The sequence below is a fragment of the Hippopotamus amphibius genome, chromosome 17 (genome assembly GCF_030028045.1).
Source record: "Hippopotamus amphibius kiboko isolate mHipAmp2 chromosome 17, mHipAmp2.hap2, whole genome shotgun sequence".
Taxonomy (NCBI): domain Eukaryota; kingdom Metazoa; phylum Chordata; class Mammalia; order Artiodactyla; family Hippopotamidae; genus Hippopotamus; species Hippopotamus amphibius.
This window is the reverse complement of record NC_080202.1, coordinates 47316874-47335264: the sequence shown is the minus strand read 5'-3', so window position 1 is coordinate 47335264 and position 18391 is coordinate 47316874. Positions and strand designations below refer to the sequence as shown.

Genomic DNA, 18391 nt, shown 5'->3' with positions numbered 1-18391 from the left:
TGGCTTCTAAAATGCCTGGCACGTGGTTTTCATACCAAGTGCTGGGCTGCAATTCAGTTCTGACAGTAACCACTCAGAGTTAGTGCAGACCTCACTAGTTAAAGGGCAGATGATCTAGAACAAGACTACCCTCATCTCAGACAGCTGAGTACAAATCTAGGGGTTCTCATGATTCCTCTCTGGTTTGATAATTCTCTACAATGACTCACAGAACTCAGGAAAGTGCTATACTTACGATCGAAGTTTTATTATACAGGATACAAATGAGATCCAGCCAAGTGAAGAGACACATAGGGCAAGATCTGCGAGGGTCTCAAATGCTTCAGGGTTCTCTCTCCATGGACCACAGCATATCCTCCTTCTAGCACATCAGTGTGGTTACCCACCAGGAAGCTCCACTGAGTTGTCACTGGGTTTCATTAAGCTGGCGTGATGGGTTAAATCACCGACCATCCAATTGAACCCAATCTCCAGCCTCTCTCTCCTCCCCAGAGGTCAGACTGGCTCAAAACCCCAACCCTCTAATTGCATCCTTGGCCTTTCTGATGACCAGCTCCCAGCCCTAAGCTATCAAGGGGCCCTCCTAGAGTCACCACATTAGCATAAACTCAGGTGTGATCCAGGAAGCTCATGAATAATTAAGATGCTTCCATCACTTGGGAAATTCCAAGAGTTAAAGGAAGCTGGCACAAATTCTTTATTATATAACACACAGTAGATGCTCAACAAATATTTGCAAACTGGAAAGATACACTCAAAATGCCAGAAACTGGCAGGGGAGAGGAAGGCAGTTAGGCTTTTAGATTCTTCCAATCTTTCCAGTTGATATGAGAAACCAATACTTTTAAACATTCCAATCACATGACAAACTCCTCGTGATCTGGTTTATATTACCAAGCACCTTGATGATAATTTGGCTTCCCAGGTGACTTGTTTATAGAAAGAGAACACTAGCCAGGCTAACAAGCCTGCAGGTCTGCGTGAGTTGATTTCTTGTTGCAAATTAAAAAAGAGGTATTCTGGCTCACATAGTTCAGTCTCTTCGAGCTCTTTGTGCTTTCCACCATGAATATGGCTCCTGTGCCTACAAACCGTGTGCTGCCCAAGATGCAGCCTTGGATCCTGGCAGGTTCTTCCAGGCTGGTGCCACCCTGGGCACCTCTAGGAGCCTTCCAGTCAGCTCTCTGCCTCTGCATTTCAGGGTGTGGGCTTCAGGGCATTCACAACATTCCTGCAACAGAAGAGTTTCGGGAAAACCCCAAATCGGATCTGGGTGACTTGAATATAATCTCAGGCAGCTATGTCTGAGATGTGGTTGTAACTGAGAAAGCTTAAGACTAATTAATTTTATTCCACTTGACTTAAAAAAAAAGTATGTGAAAGCAGGGGATCTAAGAACATCTATAAGTTATAAACCCCAAAGCATGAATTTCACAGTGTGTTTTGGTCTTGGCCAGAATCTGGAGACACTGACTGGTGTATACGAGCCTTGCAGTGATTGAAGAGATATTCTCTTTTGGAGGAAATAGAGAATTTGCTCCTCTAAAACTTGAATGAGGGAAAATTAGTCCACCTACAACTGCAATTTTATGTAGTGCTCAACAGGCAAACTTCTGATTAATAATTAAACCACTGAATCACATTTGCTATATCCTCTCTATTACAAATTAGTGACATTCTGTTTATACATCTGCTTTTTATGAGTTTGGTTAACATGAGTTGGACCCACAGATCTGACCCACTGACAAAATTGAGTTTCAAGCTAAGGAAAGTTGAGGACCAGACTACAGACATAGTAACCCCCTCCAACAAATTGTCAGCCTGTAACCGGGCAGCCAACTCCCGCCTAGAACATATTTATCTCACTGTATCCCTCAAACCGCAACACACCTAATTCAGGAAACTGTTCTACAGTATCCTTGAATCATGTTCTCTTTGGATACCCCAGTTGGCCAGGATATCAGTTACAATATCTCAAAGCAGCCTGCTTTCTTCAAGACTGCATTTGTTAGAATATTCTTTCTTAAACTGAAATTAAGCCTCTCACTTCATAACGTCTACCTACTGGTTCTTTCCCAAAATATAACAAATATTTTTCTGTGTCTAGGCTGTCTAACCTCAGTTCCTCCCAAAGAACTTGACCATGATGGAGTCCAGCCCTCTCACTACCCTATTGTTTTCCTTCTAGCCTTCCAGTGTCTTTCTTGAAAACATGATCCCCCCAGAATCTGATCAGTCAACTAGCACTATTATTTTTGAGACATAAGATATTAGTGCAACAAAAGTTTGTTTTTTCTTTTAGCAGCTGCACCTCACTGTTGGCTCATGTGCTTCAGATAAAAATGCCTTCCTCTCAATGCATTTTCCCATCCTTTTGGATTTGAAGTTGTTGAAATGAGATACATGTCGGTAAGGCTGTGGGTTTAGTACGGTGAGCTTACTTCCCCCTTTGGAGAATGCTGTTTCTGTTCAATCTGAGGGACAGTGTCCTTAGCTCAGGACCAATATACAGAGCCATTTCAGGAATTCAGACCTAAGTAGTGAATGAGTTTTTCTTAGAAAGAAAAAAAAATTTCCCCCACCTTTCTTGAGGAGATAAGCCATCATTAGAGAGCTGGGAAGGATTTTTACTTTTTTATCCTCTAGTTCCTAGTGGGTAAAAGGCACTTGTATGGGCTTATGAATCTAGCCAACTAGAGACCAACTTCAATTGAGGGCAGGGGAGGGAGAAGAAAAGCTATTTTACTGAGGCTTTTTTCTCTTTATGATTCTAGAATATAAGTATTCTATATATAGTAAGATAGTATAACCAAACCTAGGAGGTATTGACTCGGTTCCTCTCAGAATCCCTGACACATTCTGGGATGAATTTTCTGTCATCTGGAATCGCCGCCTTTCAACAAGCCCAAATTGTCTTAAGCTCTAAATTGCCTATCTGTTGTTGACTTAATCTAGAAAAATCTCCCTATCCCTCATTCTCCTCCACCCTGTCCCTCAGCCCCTCAACACCCTTCTTCTCTCCACTGGCCACCCCGCCCTCTCCTCCACCCAACCCCAGCCCGCAAACCCCCACGGGTTTAAAGTGCAGGATTTGATGCTCTCATTGCCCACAGATCGCAGGACAGACGTTCCCAGAGACAACTTTGAGAGGCCACGTGCTCGTCCCCCTTAGGAGGTGGGAGAAATCCCTGCAGCTCGGTTTTGTTCCGATGGTCTGTTCAGTGAGTGATTCCCGTTTCCCCAAAGGCTGCCCCTCATTAGCATGAACGGGGGTGGGGGTGTGGAGAAGGGGTGGGGGGAGAGAAAGAGCAAAAGCCCAGGCTCAGTTTTAGCGCCTGGGAACCGTGTCTACAAACATGACAGCTAGAGCGTTCTGGCTCCTCTGTTTGATCGTTGGATCATCTCCCGAAGCCCCAGTGGCGGAGAGAAAAGGTAAGATCGATAAAATGCTGAGCCCTGGGAGAGGGACTGGGATCCGGGGACGAACTGGGGAGAGGGCGCGATGAAGGGCGGGACGAGAAAGGGGTCAGGGCTTGCCAGAGAGGAGACTCCAGGTCCGTGTTCGTGTTCGGAAGGAGCAAAATGTGTCCCCAAGATTGTGTGTGTCTTGGCAGCCTTTTCGGAATGAAGGCAGTTGTTCAGCTACTGACATGATCTCGAGCGAGCCGGGCAGACTGGAGAAAACTTTGCATGTTAAGTAGTTGCTTCATCACAGAGGAGGGAAAGTGTCAAAAGGGGTCGTGACGCGCCTTTCGGGAGCCGTGCGGGCCGGGCTCGCGGGACGCGGCGGGCGGCGGGCGCCCGGAGGAGCGCGGGGTCCGCCCTGAGCCCCGGTCCCCGTCCCGCCGGCGATCAGAGGCGCTGGGCGCGCCCCGCCGGGGCTGGGGGCGGAGGGAGCCGAAATCGGACCTTTCTCCCCTCTCCCTGCAGCCCCAACCAATGGCCTTGGGACACCTGAGTCCCTAAAACACACACACACACACACACACATATACAATTTCATGCATGAGATGAAAATTAGGGAATGAAAAAAATAAGAGGTTCTCTGCGGGGAGGTGTTTTTGTTTGGCTTTTTTTGGATGTTCTGTTCGATTCACTATCTCTGGGAAAAACAGCTTCCGCACCTCACAGGGCAATTTACTTTGGGTTATTTTTCCACATGGAAATTGAATGACTTCAGTGGCATTTAACCCAAATATCAGACAATCTTTCCCATGACAACAGATGGTGATATCAATGGGGAAGCAGTTGTGAGGTCAACAGTTGACAGTCAGGAATTGGATATCCACCAGAACTTTATTCAGCTGTGCATGGGCAACGTTGGACATAATGAGTCAGAATCAACCTCTCTGCAAAAACATGAACTATAACCGGCTATTATTGCTGGGTGAAAGCTGATTTTAAAGGAGATTGTCAATTTGGCAAGATAAATCACTTTAAATGAAGTGTTGCAAGAACTGCGAATGAGCAGACCAAGCTCTTCATGCTAGAGGAGAGAAAGGCTGAAAACCAGCCGTTAAGACAATAGAAAAATAAAGATGGGCTCGTATGCCCGTCTGGAGGGCGCCGGGACCCAGGCAAACGGGGAGGTGATATTGTGTAACTGGGCATGGAAATTTGCCCGGCTTCTAAGCTGGCTGAAGTTTGCTCACCAACCTGCCTACAGAGCTGGGGAAAATCACTCATAATTTCAAAATCTGCTTTCCTGCCATGCCATTTAGGAGCGTTTTCTCTACCATGGAAAGGGGTGGGTGTGGGTCACAATGTAAGCGATGTGTGTGTTTTTACACTTAACCAGGGGCCTTTGCCTCCCAACCACGCTTTAAACATCTTTCTAAGCTGTGGTTTACTAAGTGGTGTCCAAGAAGCCAGATAAAAATCCACTAACAAATGCTCGATTCTGCAGAGACCAAGATGACAGTGTAAACACGGATGGGAAAACCAAATAGTTCTGTTGTCAGGGGCGCTTAAACAATTAGGAGAACCTGTAATACGAGACCTTTCCCCCTGGGGTTTGCTCTTGGTACTTTCTCAACAAACTGTACATAGCAAAGAGGCGGATGTTTATATATATATATAAAAGAAAGGGCTAAAAGAGTTTGTTATTTAACCAAAGTTGTCAGTTATGTTTAGTCCTAGAACAAACAGGTTGTTGTAATCTTAAAAGCTACTGGTTTGCAAAGGTTCCTTAACAGGATGAAATGTTCCCATGTGGTGAGAAAAATGTTCTTGGTTGCCCTCATTCTTAGAGGGCGAGACCCTCATCTCCGTCTTCCCTCGGGGCCTAGGAAACCTGCACTCCCCACAAGCTGGGGCGCCTTCCTCTACCCCCTCCCGTGCTCTTTCCCCCACCTCCAGCCCTGCTGGCCTCTCCATGTCGCCTCTCGCAGGTGTACGCTGAGTTTACACTGTCCCCCATCTCCTCTCCCCTCCACAGCCCTTTCTTCTCCCGCCCCCCACATCGGCCTCTGCCCACCTTCCCCCCTCTCTCAGCCTCCCCGGCCTCACCTCTCCTCCCCGCCTCCCGGCCTCCCCCCTTACCCCCTCCCCTCTTCCCTCCTTCCCCTCTCAGCCTCCCCTTTCCCTACCCCTCCCGGCCACCCGCCTCCCCTCCCCTCTGCTCTCAGCCTCCCCGGCCTCTCCTGCCCTGACGGCCTCCCGGGCCTCTCTTCTGCTCTCCCTACAGCCTCGCCGCCCCACAACCGGAAGCCCGACCCCGGCGGCGGCCCGAGCGCGGAGACGCCTGCGCCCGGGGCGCAGCCGCTCCCCGAGACCGCGCGGCGGCCGCGCGCCGCTGAGGCCGCTCCCCGCGCCGGGTCGGACCTGCGGCGCCGGAAGGCCCCGCCGCCCGCCGAGAACAGGGCCGGCTTCCGGGAGGCCGCGCGCGCGCCCGCCGGCCCGCCGAGCCCGCGCCTCTCGCAGGCCGAGAACCGCGCGTCGCCGCGCCGCGCGCCCGCGCTGGACGACTCCCCGCGGCGCTCGCGCGCCCGGGCCCTGCGCCTCCCGGCCGCGCGGCCTCCCACGCGCGCTGCCGAGGCCCCCGCCGGCCCCGCCCACCCCAACCGGCCGCGCGCCGCCGCGCCGCCCCCGGGGCCCGCGCCCGCGCCCGCGCCGCCGCCGCCGCGCCTCAGCGTGCCGCCGAGGGAGGACGCGGAGCCCGGCGCCGAGCCCTGCGCGCGCGCCTGCGGGGCGGACTGGGACGAGCGCGAGTCCTACTGCGCCAGCGAGTTCGGTGAGCCCCGCCCGCCGCTCCTCCCGGGCCCGCGCGGCCGAGCCCAGGCCGCGGGGCGAGCCTTTCCGAGCCGAGAGCGCCTGGCTGTGCACCGGGACCCCTAAAACCAAACCCCAGAGAAACCCACCCCCTCGGTCCTGCGAGCCCCAGAGCCGTGTGGACTGTTTCGTGACTTGTTAGAAACGCACTGGGGAGAGAAGGAGGATGTGAGCGCTATGCCTTTCTTCAAACTCTTTGTTTTTTGAAAGCAGCGGTGAACGGAATCGTGCACGATGTGGACGTCCTCGGCACAGGCATCCGGCTGGTGACTCTGCTGGTGGACCGGGACGGGCTGTACAAGATGAACCGCCTGTACATCACTCCGGACGGGTTTTTCTTCCGAGTCCACATATTAGCCCTAGACTCCTCTAGTTGCAATAAGCCATGTCCAGAATTTAAACCTGGTATTGAAACTGATCTAAGTGACCATTTTCTATCTGTTCTTTATGTCACCATTGTAGCTTGGATATGCCACAGCCGGCTCTCTGTCGGTCACCCCAGTACCTTTTTTTTTTTTTTTTTTGGTGGGGAGGGGTATTCTAAAATGAATAGGATTTAGACGACAGGTATTATTTCGGCCACTCTCTGATTTAAATTCCCATCGGCGAACACCCCCCCGCGCCTCGGGTTCAAGACGGGAACTGCGCGGATTGGCACAAAGCGGGCACTGAGTATCTGTTGACAAGTGGAGTGAATGACGAAACACCGTTGCCAGAAGGGATGCCTAAGGGGCCGTTTAAACTGAGTTTAGAGCCGTCTTTTGGGGGGTTGTGTTTGCGGGGCGGGCAACGCCCACTGCCACGTCTCTCTGGAGATGTGCTCTGTAAAATCCTGCTGATAGGCAGTGATGATGCCCTTCGTTCCTAGTGTTGGCTGTTTACAGGCTGAGTAATCTGATTATATTATAAAGGTCACTAGGCTGTTTCCACCTGCTGTCTGAGGTTTAAATGTCTGAGATTCAACATTTGCAGCAAGATAATAGATTCAAGGTTAGGCATTTTTTAAAGGCCTTACATTTTCTTATTGTTAGGTGGCATTTGAAAGATACGATGAATTTACATTCTGGCTTTTTCCCCCCCACCCAGGCAGCAGGTATATTGTGATGGGCCACATCTACCATAAGAGAAGGCAGCTACCTACAGCTCTGCTTCAGGTCCTGAGAGGGCGCCTCCGGCCAGGAGATGGACTACTCAGGAGCAGCAGCAGCTATGTGAAAAGATTTAACCGGAAAAGGGATGGACAAGTGCAAGGGGCAGTTCACACCCAATGCATTTGAAACAAACCAGCCTGGCATTTCTGGATCATAAGAGACTTGGAATTCAGCAAGACAGGAAAGGCCTATCATCATGCAATGGGATTTTCCTTTAGAATAGGGCACACAGCTCCTTTACGAACTAGTTGCAAAGTCCCAACTCTCACCTTGAGTTGTCACTTTCTTATTTACACATGCTTCTTAAATGGTTATGCCTCTGAGCGCCGTGAATTTATTCAACTGGTGTGCCAGTTACACAAGCTCAGATAACTGACCTGTCCAGTTAACAGATCACTGCTTCATGTTGTTTATTTTTAATTATTTTAATTTAAATACATTCTTCAGTAGAAATAGTTCACAAAAACATTTCCTTCATTTTAAATATACAATTTTGAATAGTTTATATCATGTATCAAACCAAATGTTATACTAAAACCATCACATTTTAAATTCTGTACATAACAGTAAGTGCACTAGTCAGACGTATGAAATGTCATTTAGATCACATTTAGATCAAACACTTAAAGTCGGAGTCCGAGACAAGTGTTAAAGTTTTATTTTACACTTAAAGTACTGAAGGGCTTAATTCACACAAACAAGTGTTTGTTCAAACAAGTGTTCCTGATGTACCAAAATATAAGATACAGTTTATTTTCATGCCTCCCTGCTTCTAAAATCCTGTTTTGTGCTGTACTGGCAGCTATCCCAATGCCAAATATATTCTGGGTGTATCTGATGTCATTTTTCTATTAAGACCAAGTATCATGTTTGTGTTTGTAAAGCAGTAAATCTTGCTGTGAAATCAGATCTTGGATGCACCTGGTTTTTTTAGCCTCACTCAGCCCCAAAAGGTTTGGGAGAAAGCATTTCTCAAACTTATTCCCAAAACCCTGGAACCAATATTTAATGATGGCTTGCAAGCATGTGAATTTTAAACACTTTCCAGTTGGCTTGAAAAAGATTTAATCACAAACTGAATTTATTATTGATTGTATACCTGAGCCCACAAAGACATTAACAGTTTATTTTTTCCAGAAGACCAAGCTGTGCTTTAGTTCATTTGAAACACTGTGAATAGAGTCACTGATAATCCATAGCTGAAGATTACTGCCTAAAGAAAGATAAAAAAGAACTGCACTGAAGAGAGAAAAACAGCCCATTTGGTCTCACGGGAGATGCACTCTGGAGCTCAAGCTGTGTCATCAGTCTGTAATGGCAAAGGGTCTTTGATGGCCTCACAGAAGCACTATATACGCACGGGATGTCAGGACAGCACAGAGAGACTTCACAGCGTAAGACATAACATCTGATTGTGGTGGGAGATACTGTTACCTTATTTGTCCCAAACAGGGGGCCAAGAGGTAAAATAAAAGTTGAGAGGTTCTGACTATTCCGTGGTAAAGCACTAAACTGAGGGATTTTTAGAGAATTTGCCAAGAATGAGTCTTGCCCAAGCTTATTAAAAATTATCCTAGAATTGCTTCTTGGGAATCCGCTGCATTATTACACAAACCATTGGCAGTATGCAGTGAAGGCAGAGCTTCTGGGTTAGTTTTCTTTAAGATAAAAATTAACTAAGAAGGAGCACCAGTCACAAAACCAAAGCCAAATTTTTAAATATCAAATGGCTAAGTGGTGATCCTGAGTACCATGGTATGGGAAAATTACAAAATGGCCAAATAGATAAATTATTAATTGGATGGTCAGGTGAAGTGTTATAAATAGCTGTGGTTTAAAAAAAAAGTGAAGTGTCATAAATAGCTGTGGTTTAAAAGAGAGGAAAAAAAAATCACTTTTATATAAGCCTCAGGGTTATGGTTTGATTAGATTGCTTTGATAATACTCAGTTTCTGAGAAGTTTTGGGATCACACAAAAAGTGCCAAAACTGTGATCTGTGTGATACTTGGAGATCACATGGTTAGTATGTACACCTTGGCAAACACAAGCAGGCCAGCTTTTTGGAAACTGCCTTGTAAAATTAAGGCCATCATTCAAGATCAGGTTTACAATGAAAGATGGGTGAGGCTTGGGACTTCCCTGGCGGTCCAGTGGTTAAGACTCCAAGCTCCCACTGCAGGGGCACAAGTTTGATTCCTGGTCGGGGAACTAAGATCCCACATGCCCCGTGGAGCGGGCAAAAAAAAAAAAAAGTGAGGCTCAAATGAGGTAGAAGAGAGGCATGCATGGGGATATGGACGGGAAGCGGTGAACAACAGACCGATAATTCCAGGTTAGGCAAAACAGTTTAAAAAGAATCTTTTCAATATTCAGTTAGTACCTTGGATACAGTCCTTTAATTTTATGGAAAATTTTAATTCCCAAATTCACTGTGGTTCTGAATTCTTTTGTCCTGTTGATAGACTTTTTCTTAGCATGTGTGTATGTGCGCTCCAAAGACTAAAGGATCACTGGCACAATAAAATACTCTGTTGCCTCCAAGGGTAACTCAGCACATTCCTCCTTCCATTAAGCTGTTGGAACTCAAGAGGAAGAAAGTGTTTTTCTTTTGGTAGGGAAAGGTCTATAAAACATATACACCTTTTTTTTTTGTACTAGCTTTTAACTATCTTTTAAAGGTATCAGTTGGCACTGTTTATATTTCTCTTAAAATAATTTTTAAGGTTATCAAACACAGGTATAGGCAAACACCTAAAAACTGACCAGCTACCTACAATGCATAACTTCAATGTCAGGTACAGGACTTTATCATTCAAAAAAACATAGCACTTATTTCTTTAGTTGAATTTGGTCCAAACTGGATCAAGTGGGGTGTGATCTTCTAGGAAATGTCTTTTTCAGTGTCTTATTCCAAGCATCCAGAAGTACTTCAGAATATTTCAGTTTATTAAAAATCCTTCCCCCAAGTACTTATAAGACACTACTTTGCTCATGAGAGATCCCCATTCTCATTTTAAGGACAAGAAATCTGACACTTATATGAGTAATGGCCTCAGTGATGAGGCTAAGATTTAAAAGGTCCCCACACTGGCTCTTTAGGGTCAGAAACACACAAAGATGCAGGGAGTTTGCCTAAGGAATGAACAGAAATAGGGAAAGAACTTTTATTTGCAGATTCCAGGAAGGTAGATTACAAACAACAGCAAATCTCAGCATCTCTTAATAACACTCCAGGCCACTTGAAATATAAAAAGGTAATTGTTTTACTTTAGAAAATATCTCTGAAAGTTCACAATTTTTTTTAAAACTACTGCAGGACATTAACTAAAATACAAATCCTGCAGAACTTGGGTAGGAGAAAAAAGCCTTACCAGTATTATGAAAATACTTTTTATGAAATGGTTTCAAGGATTGTGAACTTGGCAGATGAAATATAACAAGCATTGAAAATACTTTTAGCAAAGGAAATTGGTTGATGCAAATTAAACATATATACAAGCCCAAAGACTGGGTAGAAAAATCCTAACAGTATAACAAATGTGCATTCTACTACCTGGATTATTGAAAGCAAATTAGCTGTAATATGTATATTTTATTGAGTAGCAGAAGCTTGTCAAATACTCATAGAAAAGCAGCTTTTGAAACACTATAAGAATGCATGTTTTTCCAGAAATTACTTTTGAAAGACTAAAGCTCTGTAGTTGATAAAACTATAAAATGTCTATGTAGTTATATGGTGATAGAAATTGTAAAACGCTTTATACTATTAAATACACATGAAATTAACATCTTCCTGGTCTGAGGATTTCCACAAAATTTACCTTTTTTGTACACTTTGGCAATGCCAACATCTACAGAAAATATATTAACCAACCAACCACTGTTTCATTAGAAACTGCACCACATCCAATGTCAAAAACATTACTTTATTTTTCTAGGATGAAATGTCCTATTACGTACAAAAAGAATTGCTGTTTAAATTTGCCACAATCTGTTAAAAACATAGCAATCTATTGCCTACAGGTAGGAAAGTTCTTGCTGCAACAAGTTTTAAATGATTAAGCCCATATATATATCTATATCTATATATATATGAATAAATAGTACAGAAATACTGTGACGTGATGAGATGCAGAATATTTTTATAATTCATTAAAATGTAGGATTCTTGCATCAGCACAGTGCATACAACATGTAACATTTTTTAAAAGTAAAAGGACAAAATAAACTATATTTAACTATTCCATGTTAATATTTTAAGCAAAAACTTTGTTTCCATGTTTTTAATATTGAGCAATTAGTCTCTTTAGTTTGTAAGCATAAGTTTAAGTGACATTTTTATGTACAAAAAGGAATGGGCTTCATTAGATAAAATTAACCCAGAATAACTGTACACCTGAGCCTGTAATAAGAAAGTATCGGGAACCGTAGCAACATCTTTCTTTTAAGAAACTAATGTCTGGGAAAGGTTTTGCATAGCAGGGCGATATTAAACAGAAGGAAACTTTTAAAAAACAATAATTAGATAAATTCCAGAACTTGGTAGGACAAAGCTAATACGAATTAGTGCAAAATCTAGTAAAATTTTTGCAAAGCTGCATAAACCAACTATGGCAGGTCTCATAGAAGCTATTATTACAATGTAGAAATACAATGTGTAAGATTAGAACAGTGAAAGGAAAAACATGCAAAATACGCCTTCCTCCGCTGCCACCTTTTCCCCCTACTGCTTACACTACTTTTTCTTACGTAGAAAAAAACCCAAAACAACTCATCCAACAAACAAATATAAAAAGGATGAAGTCATTTAAAAAAATGCCCTTCATAAAATATCAGGAGCGGTCTGTAACTGATAATTTGCCTGGTATCATGTAACTTACAGATGAAGGCAATGTGTACTTTGTCACATTACCCTTTTTATTAGTCTGATCAATTGGTTCAACAGAATTAGCACCCCTGAATGTTTTTCTCCGACGTGATGACAGTGGGCTGGGAATGGTAAGATGAAGGACCACTACTACCCTGGAGAAACAGGTACAATCAGATCCTTCTGCCTTTCATTTATTTACCTTGCAGCCCTCCCTTTCCCCTCAAAGGCTTACAGAGAATCATTAGCGCACATTCAAAGACACCATCTGTGGGAGAAAAATTATCTCCATTTATTTTGTTTCATATACATCCATAGTTGAATTTTAATACAAAAAGAAAAAAATTAGAATCTGACAAATGTTTACAAACAAGATACCTTCAAATAGATTTTACTCATTTTAGCCTGGTGCAGAGTAAATGACAAATTGTACTGTTATATTCAAGGCAACAGAGTCTGTAGTCCAGGACCACTTTAGCCCAATCCTTATGCAAGCTTAATTTTTATCTACTATGAACAATAAACTCATTGTTGATTCCCAGTTGTGTGTGTGCACATGTGTACATAGCAGCTCCTTTCATAGAAAGAAAAGACATCTAGAGGTCGTCTTGTACTTTTACCTACAGGAATCATGATAAGATACAGAATGGATTACATGTAATCAGGGCTGGATTTTATAAGAAAAAATAATTAGCTGACAAATGAGGGCAGCAATAAAAAAGCGTCTTTTTTGCAACAATAAATAAATACAGTTGAAAGTTTTCTGTGACTCTAAACCAGCTTCTTCACTGAAGAGCAGACGTGGCATTTCCATGGAGTTACACTTGACCCCATATTAGCTTTTTTCTTGCTTGCTTTTTTTTTTTTCAATAAACAAAGTTTTCCCGCTTCTGCCACAATAGTAAAACCATTTGATCTTGACAAGATAATGGTGTCGTTGACTTTGCTTTTCCCTTGTCCGTTGGACAAAATTGGCCAAGAATATAATTGGACTGTTATGACCAATAAAAACGAAGTTTAGGTCAAGTCTTGTCAGGATAACCTGACTAAAAACATCTGGCTCCTTAATTTAAAATAGTTCAGACAACCAGATTCTTGCTGTGTTTTATGTTAGGTTAACACGCTGAACTTTAAGAAGCTGTAGACTGCAGTTTGTTGTTATGAGACCTACAGAATACAGAAAAAAGGGAACAATTAAGCACCCTTCATTTTTTAAAACAATGATGCTTTATGTGGATGCCAAGGTCAGTCTGTCTGGGGAAAGCAGCCATGTTCTTTCATTCACGCTTGGCAAACAAATATATGAGAACAAGTAAGAAATTTTTAAACTATAATATTAAAATTTTTCACTGTACATCAAACACAATTCACTGGAAAAAGCCAATATTAAAAAAGAGAACTATATATGTATATTTTTGTCCAATACAAAATTTTTAGCCAAAGGGACGAATAGAGACATTTACAGAAGCATTACCATTGTGGTAAAAGATGTGTGTGTGCGCTTATTTACACTGAGTTGGGGAATATGAAGGAAAAACTATTAAAAGGAGAAAGCAGTATTAAAATCACATTTTTCTATTAAAGTTCAGAAAGTCTCCTTTCTAGTTTCACAGTTTTATTAACAACTTTTGTTAGTGAACCAAATTACTGTACAGTTATCAAGTATGTTCTACTGCAATAGTGTATATAAATACAGTCTTCCAGGAGTTTACAATTCTTAAATACATTGCTCAACATGGCTGTTAGAATAAATTGTTTACTACTATACATCTTTTCTTTAAACTTTAAAAAAAATTATATTAACTAATCTGAACTCGGGGCAGGGGAGGGACGGGACTGTGAATTAGGTAATCACGTGGTACAGTAAAAGAAAGAGTGACCCCAACATCCAGTTCTGATTCCAGTTAAAAATTCAGACTAAAGATATCACAATCTGTAAGAAAAGAAAGAACATGGATGATATAAATGATGAATTATAATAACAAAGAAAAGTTATGAAAATAATGCTGGCGATCACAAATTAAAAATGGGGAAAATATGGCAAAGGAAATACTGGAAATCCATAAATAAATAAAATTTCAGTGACTGGCTACATATATGTTTCATTCTGCCCTAAGTCTGGAAATCAACACAAATTCCCTAACATCTCTGCACATTTCATTTTATTAACGTAGGCAGACTTGAGCAAACTTCTCAATTGGCTCACATGTTCTTTAATGAAAATTATATAAATGAGAATATACTAAAAAGCTACCTAAAAGAACCAGGTGGCAAGCTCTCCTGAGTGGCCCCTTCACCATGTAGTTTTGGCCTCTGGGCCTCCTCTCCTTCCCCCAATTCCTTGGTTTTGCAGCTGCTACCACCCCCACTCTGTGTTCGGCTTGTAAGCCTGGCAGCAGGGTGGGATTCAAAGCCCCCACCTCCCACCTCACAGTTACCAACAAAGGCTAAAGCCTCTTCAATTTAAAAAAGCAATTTTATAAATGTAATCACAGTAATAACTACATGAGGTACAAAGCACAGAGGGCTTGTAAGTTGTGGTCCTCTCTCCTATCTTTACTTAAGACCAGGCTCTCTAGGATGAATTACTTGCAACTTTTGGTTCCTAGGGAGTTAGATTTCTTACACTGCTATTTCTTATTTTATCAACTTTATAGTGTTTAAATCCCGTTATGGCAAATGAGAACTGAGCTCATGTAATCATTTTCCCTCCTCACTTCTTGAGTACAAGTTTTATTTCTCTATAATTTAAAATTAAATCTTTCCAAGCTTTGTCTGTAGACTGATTCTAAAAGCTGGAAATCAATGGACGGTTTACATTATTGTGGCTGTGTAAATATTTTTCTCTGTAGCACCTACTCTTTTGCTAAGAGGGCATTCTTAGTAATCTATACAACTTTTCATTTTTCATGGAGTTTCTAACTGCCTTTCATTCTCCCCCCTTGCATTCTTTTTTTAAAAATTAATCAACCAACTTATTGGCTGTATTGGGTCTCAATTGCTGCGCACGGGCTTTCTCTAGCTGTGGAAAGTTGGGGCTACTCTTCATTGCGGTGCATGGGCTTCTCTTGTTGCGGAGCACAGACTCTAGGTGCATGGGCTTCAGTAGTTATGGCACGTGGGCTCAACAGTTGGGGCTCGCAGGCTCTAGAGCACTGGCTCAGTAGTTGTGGCTCTTTGGCTTAGTTGCTCTGTGGCATGTAGGATCTTCGAGGACCAGGGCTCGAACCCGTGTCCCCTGCATTGGCAGGTGGATTCTTAACCACTGTTCCACCAGGGAAGCCCCACCCCTTGCATTCTTATTTAATGTATGAATCATTTTTTTCCTCCTGACGTATCCCTCCTGGGAGTGCTCCATTCTCCTGTTCCAGTTTGGACTGCCTGCTGCACTGGCCTGCTGTACAAATGTCACTCTGGGTCAGTCATTCTCTTTGCTTTCCTGAAATCCAAGGTCTTTTGTTTTCTTGCTTTGTGTCTTTATTTTGCTAGTGCACACCTTAAAACAACTTGCTAAGAAAGGATGCAAGGGAAGGAGGCCCTTTCTGAGTCCATATGACTTGAAAATGTATTTATTCTGCCCCTACAGCTTGATTGTTTGGCTGGACACAGACTTCATTTTTCCTCAGACTTTTGGATTTATCCCTCTTTAATCCTCTAGCATTCCATGTTGTGAGAGAAAAGTCTGATCCCAGTCTAATACCTATTACTTTATAGATTGTTTTATCCTCTTTAGAAGCTTTCAGAAGAGCTGCTTCTATCCTTGGCACCTGGAGGTTTTACAGTAATGTATATGAGGGGGGGACCTTTTCCCACTTGTCTGGCTGGCTTACACATTTGTTTATCAACTGTCTTCCTCCCTCCACCACCTCTGCCCTGCCCCGCTCCATCTCCCGATCCCACAGGGATGTGAGCTTCATGGAAAGCGGGAACTTGGTTTGATCTGCTGCTATACTCAATATCTGACACACAGCAGGGACTCAATAACCATTTTTTGAATGAACAGCTTTGCTTGGATTTGAAGTTTTGTGCCTCTCACCAGCTCAGGAAATTTTTCTTATATTAGTAGTCTTTTGATAATTTCCTCTCCTCTGTCTTCTCTGTTCTTTCCTTCTGGAATTTCCATTAAGTGAATATTGGATACTCTACAACATTTTGTTCTTCCATATTTTTCATCTCCTTGTCTTTTTGTTCTTTACATTGAGAGTTCCTTGATTTTAACTTTCAATGTGTGCAATAAGTTTAAAAAAAATTTCTAGTTACTCTTTCCTTTTTCTGAGATTGTTCTTTATTCCTAATATCCTGTTCACCATTTTGCAGATGCAATATCTTCTAAAATTTCTCTCAGGATGTGATTTAGAGGCTTGTTTTGTTTTTTAAAAAGTTCTCTTTGGAAAAAAAAAAAAAAAGTTCTCTTTGTTCTCTCTGGAATCTGTTTTTCGGTTACACCTTGACCTTTCTCCTTTACATTGCAGGCTTTCCTTACATATGTGGCCATCCCTAACTGTCTGTTCACACTTAAGAAGAGTACGTTAACAGACTAGATGGGTGCCTGGAGAACCCTGTGCATGTGTGTGCAGCTTACTGACTGGCAGGCTTTGCTTCAGATCAGAGTTCTCGGTCTTAACACCACTGACCTTTTGGAGCTGGATAGTTCTTTGTTATGAGGGCTGTGCTGTGCACTGTAGGAGGTTTAGCAGCATCTCCGGCCCCTACCTATTAGATGCCAGTATCACTTACCACCTCCAAGTGTGACAAACAGCAATGTCTCCAGGCACTGCTAAATATCCCTAACGGGGTGGGGGTGAGCGCGTTATCCTGCTGAGAGTCACAGTGTTAGAATGAGGGAGCCACTCCTTCAGAGATCAGGGGATTTTACTTTGGGTCCCATTCTCTTCTGTCTAGTTCTCTGCAGATGGTTTATCCTATTTCTTTGGAGAAGAACCCTGTGTCCTTCCAGTTCTCTGCGCCTCCTACGCAGGCTGCACACGGGTTAAGGAGGGTGACTAGCCCGGATACAGATCTTCAGTTAACCCCTCTCTCCTCCTGCTCTCTAGCCTTCGATGCTATTTCACAGCCTCCATGTTGGCGGCGTCCGGAGTCCTACTGCTCGACAGGCTGTCACATCTGCTGAGGAGCCCGCGGGGAGGAGTGTGTGTTTCACAATCTGCTGAAACGTCATCAGCTAAGTAACTTCTGCCATATTCTGTTCACCAACTCTGACTTTATCCCTTTTTATTCCTTTATTATTATTTTCCTGGGGACTCTGTCATATTAAGGAAGTCCTCTTCCACTTTAAGTTTTACAGCTAATGGGTTAACAGATAGGTAACAATAAAAATGGGAACGTTCTAGAGATTCTGTGACGTCTCTCGGTTCGTGGTCTAGACTGCCTGCCCGCCTACCTGCTTTCCTTCCTTCCTGGCCTACAGTGTTTGACTCCTTTGCTGAGAAGGTGACTGCATACTTCAGCTGTGCTTGTCCCTCACTTTCAGTTTACGCAAACGAACTCTGAAGTATAGTTCTTGATCTACTGTTACAGGAGGAGGAGAGACACAAAACACCCTAAAGATTCTCCTCAGAGAAAACCGACTAGGTGGAGCATTGGTCCTTACGCTTCAGTACACAGAGCCCCTTGGGGGTTCGACAGCTAATGCAGACGCCCAGGCCCCAGCCCAGCCATGATCCAGCCACCCTGACTACCCAGGGCGGATCGAGCTTGGGGGCTGGTGGGCGGGGGACGGTGCACAGTGGATCTCAGGGCTACAGACAGGTGGCAGCTCTCAAAGAAAAGGAAAACAGGCCTCCAGAAGGAAGAAAGTCATGGGCTTGGGAAGGAGAAGGTGCTGAAGGTCAGAAAGAGAAGGCACGAAGGTCACAGGACCTGAATACCATGCAAAGCTCCTCCACGCTTTTATGCTACTAGAGGTTCAAAGAAAAGGTCTGTAGACTCGTATGACAGTCTAGCGTTGCCCACAGGAAAAAAATCCAGAAAAACAGAACAATTTATGATTTCAAAGATACAGCAAACAAATTAAAGATGAAGTGCTTAAATCCCCTCTTCACAGTCTTCCCCTTGCTCTGCCCTACAGAACAGTCATTTTTA

General features: G+C 43.4%; 2 protein-coding genes across 13 annotated transcripts in view; one reads left to right on the top strand and one right to left on the bottom strand.

Moving 5' to 3' along the window:
* Window positions 1-3308: 3308 nt before the first annotated feature.
* Window positions 3309-8328, top strand: C17H17orf58 (chromosome 17 C17orf58 homolog). 2 transcript variants are annotated; one of them, XM_057714000.1, is made up of 4 exons: window positions 3309-3432; window positions 5687-6232; window positions 6484-6675; window positions 7357-8328. In XM_057714000.1, the coding sequence occupies exons 1-4, from the start codon at window positions 3357-3359 to the stop codon at window positions 7545-7547; spliced, it is 1005 nt and encodes a 334-aa protein (XP_057569983.1). In that variant the 5' UTR covers window positions 3309-3356; the 3' UTR covers window positions 7548-8328. The 2 variants fall into 2 exon arrangements, with proteins under 2 accessions (XP_057569983.1, XP_057569984.1); XM_057714001.1 differs by lacking the exon at window positions 5687-6232 and having other exon boundaries at window positions 3342-3432.
* Window positions 8329-10237: 1909 nt separating this feature from the next.
* BPTF (bromodomain PHD finger transcription factor) overlaps window positions 10238-18391 on the bottom strand; it is a 136673-nt gene continuing 128519 nt past the window's right edge. For 5 of the 11 annotated variants that reach the window (XM_057713988.1, XM_057713991.1, XM_057713989.1 and 2 more), the window contains one exon: window positions 10238-13456. In XM_057713988.1, coding sequence (XP_057569971.1) covers window positions 13420-13456 — 37 coding nt within the window. In that variant the 3' untranslated portion in view covers window positions 10238-13419. The remainder of the gene's footprint in view (window positions 13457-18391) is intronic. The other 6 variants (XM_057713990.1, XM_057713992.1, XM_057713995.1 and 3 more) reach the window with 4 other exon arrangements.

What these genes read in the sequence shown, in the direction of transcription:
- C17H17orf58 (XM_057714000.1), top strand. Translation starts at nt 3,357, where the DNA reads ATGACAGCTAGAGCGTTCTGGCTCCTCTGTTTGATCGTTGGATCATCT. An exon ending in CCCAGTGGCGGAGAGAAAAG is followed by an intron (nt 3,433 to 5,686) that starts GTAAGATCGATA and finishes CTCTCCCTACAG; the next exon opens with CCTCGCCGCCCCACAACCGG. An exon ending in CTACTGCGCCAGCGAGTTCG is followed by an intron (nt 6,233 to 6,483) that starts GTGAGCCCCGCC and finishes TTTTGAAAGCAG; the next exon opens with CGGTGAACGGAATCGTGCAC.